General features: G+C 32.3%; 1 protein-coding gene and 1 pseudogene across 1 annotated transcript; both read right to left on the bottom strand.

Moving 5' to 3' along the window:
- Positions 1-1,351: 1,351 nt before the first annotated feature.
- On the bottom strand, positions 1,352-4,608 carry LOC149880807 (zinc finger MYM-type protein 1-like). Its single transcript, XM_090067886.1, has 2 exons — positions 4,561-4,608; positions 1,352-4,356 (listed from the first exon to the last, which is right to left on the bottom strand). Exons 1-2 carry the CDS (start codon positions 4,580-4,582, stop codon positions 1,352-1,354), a joined length of 3,027 nt encoding a protein of 1,008 aa, XP_089924012.1. The 5' UTR covers positions 4,583-4,608.
- Positions 4,609-6,234: 1,626 nt separating this feature from the next.
- LOC149880806 (uncharacterized) lies at positions 6,235-8,249 on the bottom strand (annotated as a pseudogene).
- Positions 8,250-12,240: the final 3,991 nt, after the last annotated feature.

Raw genomic sequence — 12,240 nt, 5'->3', positions numbered from 1 at the left:
CATGGTTTACCCAATATCTTCTTTAATAACAGTAATGGTCTGTCCCTGATATCTGGTTCTCAATTGAAGTGTGTATTGATTCTCTGTATTAGACTCTGAAGTTGATTTTGAAAACAAAAGATATTCTTTTTGGAATCAATATATTGATAAATAAATATTCCTAACTATCAAATATGCATGTCAGTAGCAGGACTGTGGAGTTGGTCTGCTGCTGTTCCGACTTCGACTTCTTGGTTTTATTATGACGAATCCGAGTCCTTCATAAGTAACAAATTTGTAACAACAAATTTACTGTAGTAAAATGTTAACATTGGCTATTTCATCACTATGATAGAAATAATCCACCCACTTAGTGCTTTAAACAATATTTATTAGAAAACAACTTCTGAACTAAAAACTTTTCTGAACTCTTGTTATGCAATAAACTCTTATTCAGTCGCTAACAACATTATGAATTTGTCAAAATCATGTTTGAAATACAATCAGTTGGACAGAAAAAACTTGTTCTTCTTTAAGTTCATATTCTTTAAGAATCTTTCCTACTAAGACCCGGAGAAATTCGCTGGTGTGATTAGCTTTGGTGTCTTTTACTCCTAATATCTTGGTAACTGCTTCATTTTTTTCAAAAAAAGTATTAAGTATTGATTGCAAAATAGTTCATTCTGTTAAGAAACACAAAGCGTCCCTTTAGAGATTCATTAAGTTCTTCTTTTATTTAACAGCTTCTTCAATCACTAATTTTCCAATACTCTCTCTCTCCAGAGAAACAAAGTTAATTGAATACTTACATTCTTTCTAATGCAAAATTAATTGAATACTTACAGTCTTTCTAATGCAAAATTAATTGAATACTTACAGTCTTTCTAATGCAAAGTTAATTGAATACTCAGTGGCGTTGCGTGAGAAAATTCCAGGGGGGGGGAGAGACCTTATTTTTCCCAACTGCTTAACATAGTTTTCACAACTGTTTTTTATAATTTAAGAATTCAAAAAATCAATTTTTGTCCTATTTACAAAATCTACTGATTGTTATACTACATTGCACTCACTTTCATGAATTGTCAATTATCAGTATTTATTGACTTCTTTTAACAAAACATAGCTTCCTTTACATTTATACAAAATATTCAATTCAAAAAACGTCTAAAGGTTTTACCCATTCATAGTGAAACTGTATCAGTCCAAAAAAATGTTACAATTTACAAATCCAATAAACTTTACAAACCATTTTGGCAGCATATATAGCAGTTTAAAATTTTACGGAAATGAATTAGTACAAAGGAATATGGAAAATATTATTTTATTTCAAAACTTATACGCACAATATTTTATCATTACTATCATTTTTTGCCTACTGTTTGATTTTAATATGACGTTTCTTCAATTGAACCCATCGTTTAACAAGATGTTCGGGGTTAACTCCTTTACAAAGTTCTTTTTCGCACTTTAGTAGCATGAGGCTATCCAATCTCTCGTCACTCATTGTTGTTCTCAGATGTGATTTTACAATCTTGAGTTGACTGAATGAACGCTCATTTGATGCTACACCATAAGCAGCTGTGATTACAAAAATGCATAATTTATGGGCTTGTTTCAGTATATCCTTTAACTTCACAACATGGTACAAAATGTCTTGCAGCGTCTTAGCTGGTGTTCTTGATGACTTAAAATCTTCATGACCTTCTTCTAAACAGATATCTATCAAAATTTCCATCTGGCTTTTCAGCACATGAACGTCTGGAATATGATCCTTGTATCCAGGAGGAAAAAGTTTGTTTGCTTTTGTTAAGTTTTCAATACTCAAATTATCCTTATTTAAAGGAAAACTAAAAATTTTGGTGATAGGGGCAAATATTTCCTTTAATGCTGCCGAGTTTTCTGTTAAACCCATGGCTAGAGAGTCTATGACCTCTTTGAATTCTTTCCGGTAAAAAGCTTTCATCTCCATTGCTATTAATCTATGGTGTCGTTCGTAATCATTTTCTGCATCAATGTGTAATTTCCTAGAAAATATTACTGCACTTTCAATCAAATTATTCATAGCATCTGTATCGTTACTGATATTTTGTATGTTCTTGGCAGTACTTTCAATTACATTTATACTGTCGATAACATTGAAGTTTGGACTTTCTAAGATTTCTGTTAATATTTTTATCTTCTCAATGATATTCTTCATGAAGAAAAGAGTAATAATGAAATCAAAAGTTGTTACTTTTTTCAGAAGTCCCATTGCCTTAGTTCTTGTGTTAGTATCAAAAATCTTATTATTTGAGATGCTCTGAAGAAGATCAACAACCTTCTCTAAACACTGATTTAAAGCCTTAACAGATTTTGCTCGTGCGGTCCATCTTGTTCTAGACAGGTTTACAAGCTGTAGTGCACTGTCAATGTCTTCCAGTTTTTCTTTTAAATGACTAAATCTTTTTGTGCTTGATGTGAAGAAAACATGCAACTGTTCGAGGACATTAAACAATTCTCGTATTAAAGTATTAACATTGCATGCATGTTCAAGAGCAGTGTTTGTTCTGTGGTCTTGACAAGGTATGTAGGGTACATTATGGCCAACTTCTTCTGTTACATACTTTTGTACTCCTTTAAATTGTCCAGACATTGAACTCGCGTAATCATACGACTGAAAAGCCATCTTTGATGTGTCAATGCTTTCTTTATGTAAAGAAGATAAAATTAGCTCAGCCATCCCTTTTCCAGTCTTATCAGTGCATTCAACGGATTTTAAAAGCCTTTCCCGAATCTCACCGTTTTCACTGGCTGTTCTCACAACTATACTCATTATGTCCTTATGTGACATATCGGGAGTAGTGTCGGCCATCACGGAAAAAAAATTGGAGCTATTAATTTCTTCTATGATCTTTCCCTTTAATTCAGTTGCAATTAAACTAATCATTTCATTTTGAGACGATGGACTTGTGTATGTAACTCTATATGGACGAAGGGCTCTATCTTCAATCCAGGCTTTTAGTGTGGGATTGTGGCGAGAGATAAGATTCACTACTGCAACAAAGTTACCTTGATTAGCACTGTCCGATTCCCTAAACGCTAGCCCTTGGCTTCCTAAAGTCTTGCATGTATCAATAAGAATTTCAACAGTTTTTCTATTCTGTACCTCTATTTTTTGCTCTTCTATAAGAGCAAGTCTATTGGATTTATCAATAAGGTGATCTATATGACCTTTTTTCATAAGAAAGTGACAATATTCACTTAATGCAACTTTATGTGCTTGAGAGGTAAAGTGTGCCTGAAGCTTTCCAAGTTTTGCTTTCCCATAGCTTTTCATCTTGGACCAAGATCTTACCCCAACATTTATCCAAGCATCTTCAGTTTTTCCCTTCTTTCCAAATACCTTAGGGAAAAGCCGGCAGACAAAACAAAATGTGGCATCCTTCTGGGTACTGTATTCTAAATGTTCAAACTCTTTGTACCACTGGGGATTAAATCTATTTTTACCGTCACTTGGGAAACTAGCAAGTTTTGGTTGGTGTGGTCCTAACTGGATTAAATACGATTTTTGATTATCTGTAATTGTATGTGGACGTAATCCTGGGTCATGGCTTATCAATGCTGATGAATCTGATTTGTCAATTATAATACTTTGAGCTTTGATATCGAGTTTTCTTAAAAAAGCATTTCCCATTTTCAAAACATTTTTTGACATTTCCACCACAGAACTTGTTGCATTTACAATTTCAATCGCAGCGAATTTTTCATTTACTAATACTTCTTTACAGTATTTTTTATAAATGTCATTACAATCTTTAAGATTATCTATTAAAACACCCAAATTCCCCATGAGCAAAGTCCAACTTGTTGTTTCACTGCTTACTTCAGAAGTATCCAAGTTAATAATATTCATGTCATCCTTTTCATCTCGGTCAGGAAACTGTTTTAAATGATCTGATTTAGAATTTAGTTCTGTAAGTTTCTCTGCTTGTTCCTGGACTACAACATAACCCAAGTTTTCCCCTTTTGCATCATTATCTTGAATTTTTGAACTTGCATCCTCTTCAAATTTTTTATCAGAAGATGTTGATTCTTCTTCTATGGATATACTACATGTTGAAGTCGATGTTTCAATTATTATCAAGTCTAACTTTGTATGTTCACTACTTTGTATTTCATCATCCACTTCGACATCATCACCAGCATTCTGAGGTACCATTTTTCGTTTTTTTGAAGCTAAGGAGGCTAGAAAAGGATTCTCTGGGGCTCCCACTGTTTGTATATGAACCTTTCTACCACCATGAACGGATCTTTCATGACTGGTTTTATAGTCGTTGTTAAATACTGCTTTGCATACGCAACATTGTAATTTATATCTTTTGCTTTTCATAGTTAGTGCTGGAAAACAAATGCAGATACTATAATTTACCGTAATTTTTAACTGATTTAATGTTTATAAAAGTTATCACTCTTAATAAGTGTGATAACTTTTATAAACATTAAATAAGACAAATGTTGAAATCAATTCATGGAAATAAATATTCACGTTTCAAAGTAGAAAGTATGAAAAAAAAAAGAATAACTGCTTTTAGTCAAACATACAGCATAAACTTTCAGCTGCCATTTTTATTGTTGATAACAAAAAAAAAGTAGCGCGAAAAAAAAAACAACGCGGAAATCAAAAGGGCTCTTCTTTATGACTCCACAATTTATTTCGTCTTGTGGAAAACAGCCATAAGTCGTTTAATAAACGTAAAGTTTATTTGTCCAAGTCAAAAAAGAATTAGATGGATGATGGATTTTTGCAAACATTTTAATTTTATTTAACTAGAAAGTATTTTTTGATTTTATCACCTATTTCCCAACTGTCCCAACTCTAGGCAAGGAAATTCCCAACTTTTCTCTTTTTTAGATTCTGGGAGGGGGAGACTCCCCCCCCTACCCCCTCCAAGGCGACGCCCCTGTGAATACTTACAGTCTTTCTGTTTGTGGAGCAGCTCTTTGGTGCTTGGAGGGGGCACACATAGCTTTCTACTAAGAATATGCAGCACAGTGTCAGACAATTTAAGTTAGGGGTTGGGGCATTATAAAGTTATTCTATTTTAAGGGATGGTAGAGGAGAGCGCAAGGGATGTGATTTATGATTCTCAGTGCTAAGTAACAAAAGACCCTATTGCTTATCTCTGTTTTAAAGGCCTTAAAATAACATGTCAAACTCCTTGTCCTCCAGTTGTTGCAAACTGCAATTCACATTGTATCTGGATATCCTAAAGCTTTCAGAGCATTCTGAAATTTGTACTTTTGTAACAACTGGAGGGCTAACAGAGCATAAAGTATTTTAATGAATAGCATCTATAAAATCCTTATGAAAATTATGAAACTTTGAAAATTTTTTTTTAAACTGGAGTTGGAGTTAGTACATTTTTCCGACTTCGACTTCAGCCAAAATGAGCTCCGACTCCATGACTCCGACTCCGTGACTCCGACTCCATGACTCCGACTCCATGACTCTGACTCCATGACTCCGACTCCATGACTCTGACTCCATGACTCCGACTCCATGACTCCGACTCCATGACTCCAACTCCATGACTCAGACTCCATAACTCCGACTCCATGACTCCGACTAAGGGTATGTGATGTAATTTTGTTTTTATTTAAAAGATGGTACTTTTTCATTGTCTTGTTTTGGAATAGTACGCTTAAGGTGGTCCTCCACAGAAAAGGCTAACTTTTGAAAGCAAAGAGTTTTTGATTTAATTTTTTCACCTAAAATGTGGTTCAATAAACTATTTACAAAAATCAACTTTAAAAAAAAAAAAAAATGTCTCGATTAGCCAATTATTTAAAAAATGAATGAAAAAACTAGCATTTTTTGTGACAAGCTAGCAATCAAAATACTTATCATGTCAAGCTAAAAATTGGTGTATATACTCATTGAGTTATATTAATCCGGATGAGAGAAGCATTTTATATTATTCACAGTATATAAAAAGTTACAAGATTTGAAACAAACATAGAAAAATTGGTGGACAAGTGGCCAACATTAGTCTCATAAAAAAGTACTTTCCTTATTTTATTTTATATATCCTTCTCTCATCCGGATCCTTTTTAATTATGTGAAAAATCAAAAAAAAAATTAGGTGAAAAGCTTAAACGAGTCCAAAGTTATCATGTTTTAAAGATTTTTATTCGAAGCAAAACTTTATTCTGAGAAAACGACAAATATATAAAACAAAATAATAAAACCATAATAAAAAGTTCACAAAAAGCATATCAAAACCCTCCAGGAATATATTTCGAGTTTTTTTCTTCATCATCTTTGTCTAAGTAACCCTTTTTAATTGTTCTTAGTTGTTTTCTTCTCTTTTTGACACGGTAATTTGACTTTTGAAGAGACCGCTTAATAGATTCTTTCTTCTTTTCATTAAGTTTCATAGGCGTAACATATCCTGTTAGATGAAATTTATTTAGTACAGAGAGGATTCCATTAGGCCCTTCATTAAATTCAATAACAGATAAATTAACTGCAGACTCTAAGACCACTCTACCCACAAAAACATTTTTTGGGCAGCGTCTCCAAATAATCTGGTTGAGTGCCTCGTTGGCTTTGGGTCTTACCATGGAGACATTTTTTTAGTAAATCATCTGAAGATAAATCAGTAAAAGTTGGTTTCAAAATGTTAAAGACTGCAACAGAAAGATTCACTTGCTCTACATAAGTATTTACACCATGAACTCTGTCTAAATGATACTTACACCAAGTCTCTGAATCTCTTGGGTTTGTTGTGAAGATGCTGATTCGTTCTCTTTCTTTTCCTGTTAAAAATTTTCTTATTCCCCTTAGCCATAATTTTAAATATAATTCGTTTGGTACCAATACAAATGGGGTTGCAATATAAACAAATATCCAAAAGCTCCTATAATTGACAGCACTTTTTTCATTTACGAACAACTTGTACAGGCTGTTTTATAACTTATGACTTTAAGTTGCGTATAACCAAAACGAGGTTTTATATTCACATCAATTTTTAACAATAAAAAAGATATTTGACTAGTTATTAACCTAAAAATAACTCAAAATGTGGTTGCTATGGGCGTTTCTAAGGATACTTTTTTAAGATACCTAAATATAACAGCTAATATCTTTTTTAATAGAGTTTGTTTAAAATCCAATATAATCAGAGACTATTCACAAGTGATGAATAAATAAAATAAGCTTTAAAAAAAAAAAAAATTTTTTTTATAAAAATAAGCTTTTATGAGTGTAGGACCACCTTAATTCTTTTTATAGACGAATTTAAAAAAGATGATGATGATGATGGTGCAAAGACAGGAAGAGTCTCTTCTAAAGAGTGCTTTTTACCTATGTTTACAACCCACGGACAAGGCAAAATGGTCTTCCACTCTGAACCATATTCCAGGACAACACATGCAGCATAATATCTAAAAGATAAGTTTACAATATTTATTTATTGCAAAGTTAATGAACTCAGTCCATGAAGACTTATTCCTTGTCACAATTATCCAAAATTCTGGAATTTATCTTCCTCTACAAACCTGCAGGTAGGAGAGAGTGAATTTTAAGTGAATACATTGAAAGCAAGTGAAAATTTAAAACATCGAATAAAAAAACACTAAGAGAGCTATAAGATTCATTTAGTAAGATCATTCAAACATGTTTACATATCTTGCATTAAAGGTATTATAACATAACTATTTTCTGCAATTTGCATAACTGAATTATGTTTTCCGCGAATTAATCGCTTTATCTGATACAAATAGTTTTCAAACTGAAAAGCAGATATTTCATCTAAGCTACACTGAAAATACTCCACATTATCAGTAATATGTAACAGTCCATGTACATTATATACATTCAAAGAAGAGCCATAATGCTCTTTCGAATTCTTAACAAAGTAATTAAGCAGCTGTCTAGCTGGCTCAATGTTACTATTACGTTTAATAGTATTCTTCTCAGACAACATTCGAATAGCAAGCGACAAACTCAAAAAATACTTGTAACTTTGTTTAATTAATACACCTCTCAATGCAACCAAACCAGTATAAAGAAGTAAACTACGTAGCTCCGTTGCTTTCCACCAATTCAATTCTGATATTGACCTTGGTTGGCGGACAAAGTCACTTGGCAGTCTTCCATTAAACTTTAACAACTGCTCAGAAATTATATTTTGCTGCACGGAAGACAACAGACCATCAAATATACCAATAAACACACTTTTTAAAAAATATAACAAACGACGCACCACTCCGAGACAAACTTAATGCATATAGTCTATTACAAAATCTTGTATAAAGTTAATTGGCAATAGAAGCAAACATGAATAAGAGTATTGATGCCGCTTCCCACTGGCATCTGGAAATGAGTAAGAATGGTTAAGAAACAGATCCCCAGCTAACACAAAACGTTCATGAAACGTTCGTAGAACGTTAGAAACGGTTGGGCACGTTTTGAGAACGTATTCGAACGTTTTGTGTTAGCTGGGTCGTTATTGCGTAAAGTAACATTTTCTTCTAAATCATCAAACACAGTCCTTGTATGCTTTTGCATACCTCTTTGGGTACATCTTTCACAAGAGTAATATCCAGAATGCTGAACGATTCCTTTAAAAAGTGCTCTTGCGGGAGCATCACAAACAAAGTAAAACACTGATAAGTTATATTGTTTACCGTTGATGTTTACTACTGATCTAGAGAGCTCTTTCCATTCTTGCACAAATTCAGAAAGAAATTTTGACATTTTTGGTTTAGATTTGCCATCAAATAAAGCTACCATAAATGGTTGAAACTTTCCAAACTGAACTAAGATTGACCATATTTGATATGAGCTAGATTTCCATATAGTTAGACCATCTTAATTCACATTTAACCGAATATCCTGTGATTGGTATTCATGTAAGTTCAATATTCTTTCAATGTTATTTTTTATTCCAAAATATACGTATGCCTTGTCCGCAATAACAGCTACATCGTTTTTAGTCTTTGTAACTAATATTGTACGAAAATCTTTGGGTAAAGAATGACCTTTTTCAATCAGAAGTGCTAACAAATCATTCAAAGATTGTCGGGTACATCCATGTGTCAATGACCAAAGTTTTAATGACTTACAAAATTGGGAATCTAAAAAATCATTATCTTTATTCAAGTTATCTGAAAGTTTTTTTGTAACTGATTCACAAGGGTTTATATCAGAAATATCACTCTCATCATTGCTTACTAACAGAATCATCGATTGGCTCACGGGAAGAACTACTGTCATGCTCACTGGTTTATCATTGTTCAATGAACTTGAAAAACTGCAGTTAAGATCAAAACATTTATTATTTGAACTACTATATTCATTAGTGCTAACATTTGGAATATCTTCATCATTGTTAATTTTATGTTGGCTAAGAGAAACCACTTCAGATAAACCATACACAGTATTACAATGATGACGCCATCGAAAATGTTGGTCTCTCTGACAAAAATAAATATCTATAAACTGCCGCTCACGGAAGTTAGGACAATACTCAATAACCAAGGAAATTCAAAATATTTCTTGATTTTACAAAGAACATTACTTGAGAAGGTGAAAACTTGAAATTAATGTGGTTAAAAATAAAAATAATGTTTCTATCAAAAAAAACTTTTAACAGGGTTGTTGTTATAATTTGCCTCAATCTGAGATAGTGGAAAATTACAACATTTTTCTTCGAAATATGGTGATATAATGGTAAATAAGTTGGATGATCAGGAATTCTGTTAAAAGATTTAGTGTCAATCCAGTTAATTATTTTTATTTTTCAGCTTAAGTAATTTTAAGTTCTTCAACCCTGTTGAAAGTTGAAATTTTTCCCCTAACATATTTCTAACAATATCTATTCATTGCAAAATTAATGAATTTAGTCCATGAAGACTTATTCCTTGTCACAATTATCAAAAACTCTGGAACATATCTTCCTCAACAAACCTGAAAGTAGGAAAGAGTGATTTTTAAGTGAGCACAAATACTATGTGTTGGTGCCCTGAGGGAAACATTAGGAATATGTTTGGGAAAAAATCTTTTATATAAAAATACTTTTGTGACATGGAATGAAAAATTTACCTTCTCTTTATCTCTTTTTCTGAACGCCTACTCATGTTGGGAATTCTTAAAAAAACAAAATATAAAAAAAAACAACCCATGTTAATATTATTTTTTTTATTCTATAAAAAAAATGATATAAACATGGTTTTTTTTTTTTTTTTTAACCTCGTTGAAATAGCTAAATCCCAATAGTTAATTGAAAATCAAAACATCTTTTAGGTTTTTTAAATACAGGACGCTATAGTTCAAACTTCAATAATTAAAGGAATAATAAAAGGAATGTATTTTCTTTTCTATAATGGTACATCGTACCGACGTCAATTTTCACACAGTTTAAAACTGTATGGAAATTGACGTCCATAAGAACCCCGTAGAAGTCCATTCATATCGACGGACTGACGGACGGTATTGTATCGTCCTCTGGACGTCGTGCGGACGATGCATGCCCACTAGGTAGCAGTATGATACGCAAATGTTGCATCTTTAGCAGTAATTTCAAGATCATTATTTGATGCATCTATTTTTTTGAAGAATTTATTTACTTTCCTGTTTGATGATCCAGCACCACTTGACGACTTATGGTTTTTAGCATAAATATGTTGGACAATATCACTTCGACCTCCAAATTCAACTGAAAATTCTGCTGAACATAAATTCCAATACGCTTTACTGTCATTTCTGACCACTTTTTTAACAAATTCATATTCAGTTGCATATTTGTCACTCCATTGGGTTTTTTTTGTTTTCTCAGACATGATGCTATAAGAAAGTCAAACTACTAATTAAAACAATCTTAATTGTATATTTTTTACTTTCTATCTTATTTGATATAACAAGTTTAATATATTATTTTAAAACTTTGGCGTATAAAATTCGCCGAATGGTCGCACAGCAGTGAATGCCTGAGAGAAGAAATAAAATACGTTAGAAAAAAGAAGAAATATTTTTCGTAAAAAGCATTTCTTGACAGATGTCAAGACAAAAATAAAGTTTAATAGCGGAATATTTAAAAATTAAAGGTTAAGATAATACGACGAAATTCGAAACTCGAAAGAAATTAGACAACATCATAAATTGCAAATTTGTTTTAAAAAAGACGTTAAAACTTTCATTAAAAATTAGAAGTGAAATTTGTACTAAATAATTAAAAAATACGGGAAAAATGTGGCAAATAAAGGACACGGGACATTTTGTAAAATTGCGGGACTGTCCCGGCTAAATACTCGCAGATGGCCACCCTAAAACAGGTGCATTCCATAAAAAAGCATCAGATAAAATATTCCATTTTTTCTCATCTACTTGACTCAACACATTTACAGTATCATGACAAGAATCATTTTCAGCATGCATTACTGTTTCAAAGTCATTCACTGCTACTTCATTGTGTATTTCTGCATCAATCTTGTAATTTTGATTCTCTTCCATTTCTGGCTTAAGTTGTTCTTTTGAAGATTGCGTGCTGTCAGGATTTAAGGAACCTTTATCAATTGTAGATTGTGGAAGAAGATCATTTGATGAACCTTGGCCATTAGGGAGTTGACTTTTTCACAACTACACTTGCGTATACTGCCAAAATATGACATTCTACATTAGATTACCGAATTTAAAAGTTCTATTGACTCAAGTTACAAAAACGTCCCCTGTAATTAGAAAAGTATGTTTTTGTTTGAGAAATACATAAAAATCGACAAATTAGCAGATAAATAACAATTTATTTTGAGAAAATAACTTTCAGTTAAACAAGATACAATTTAAAAGTTGTTTTGCAGAAAAAATCTGTAGTTCATTTTGTCTTTATCTCTGGCATGAATTTCTTGCATAATTTTTATGGCTCTTTCAGCACAAATATTGGATCTCTGAATTCCTTGTATTCTGTTGGGCTCCTGTGGCCAAAATCTTTTTAAGGTCTTCATGGCTGAAGTTGAAGTTATTGCTTGTTCTAAATTTTTAAAATCATGTTCTGAGTATTGCATGTCAAAAAACCATCAGACCAAGTTGATCAATGAAGTCGCATATCAAGCGCAATTAACTATTATCCAATTTAGTTAAAATAAAATCCAGAAGGGCATATATTGCTCTTGATTTCCATCTGGCATTATGCAACGATGGCAGACTTTTAAAGTTTATATCTAGATAGCTGCCATTCACCTATCGGTAACTTCGTACCAACTGGAACAATTTTCTTCACCTTG

The sequence above is a fragment of the Hydra viridissima genome, unplaced genomic scaffold, assembly GCF_058129835.1.
Source record: "Hydra viridissima isolate aposymbiotic clone 2 unplaced genomic scaffold, HvirCarnegie_v1 scaffold_12, whole genome shotgun sequence".
NCBI classification, from domain to species: domain Eukaryota; kingdom Metazoa; phylum Cnidaria; class Hydrozoa; order Anthoathecata; family Hydridae; genus Hydra; species Hydra viridissima.
The sequence above is the reverse complement of the archived record's forward strand: the minus strand, read 5'-3'. Positions and strand labels throughout refer to the sequence as shown.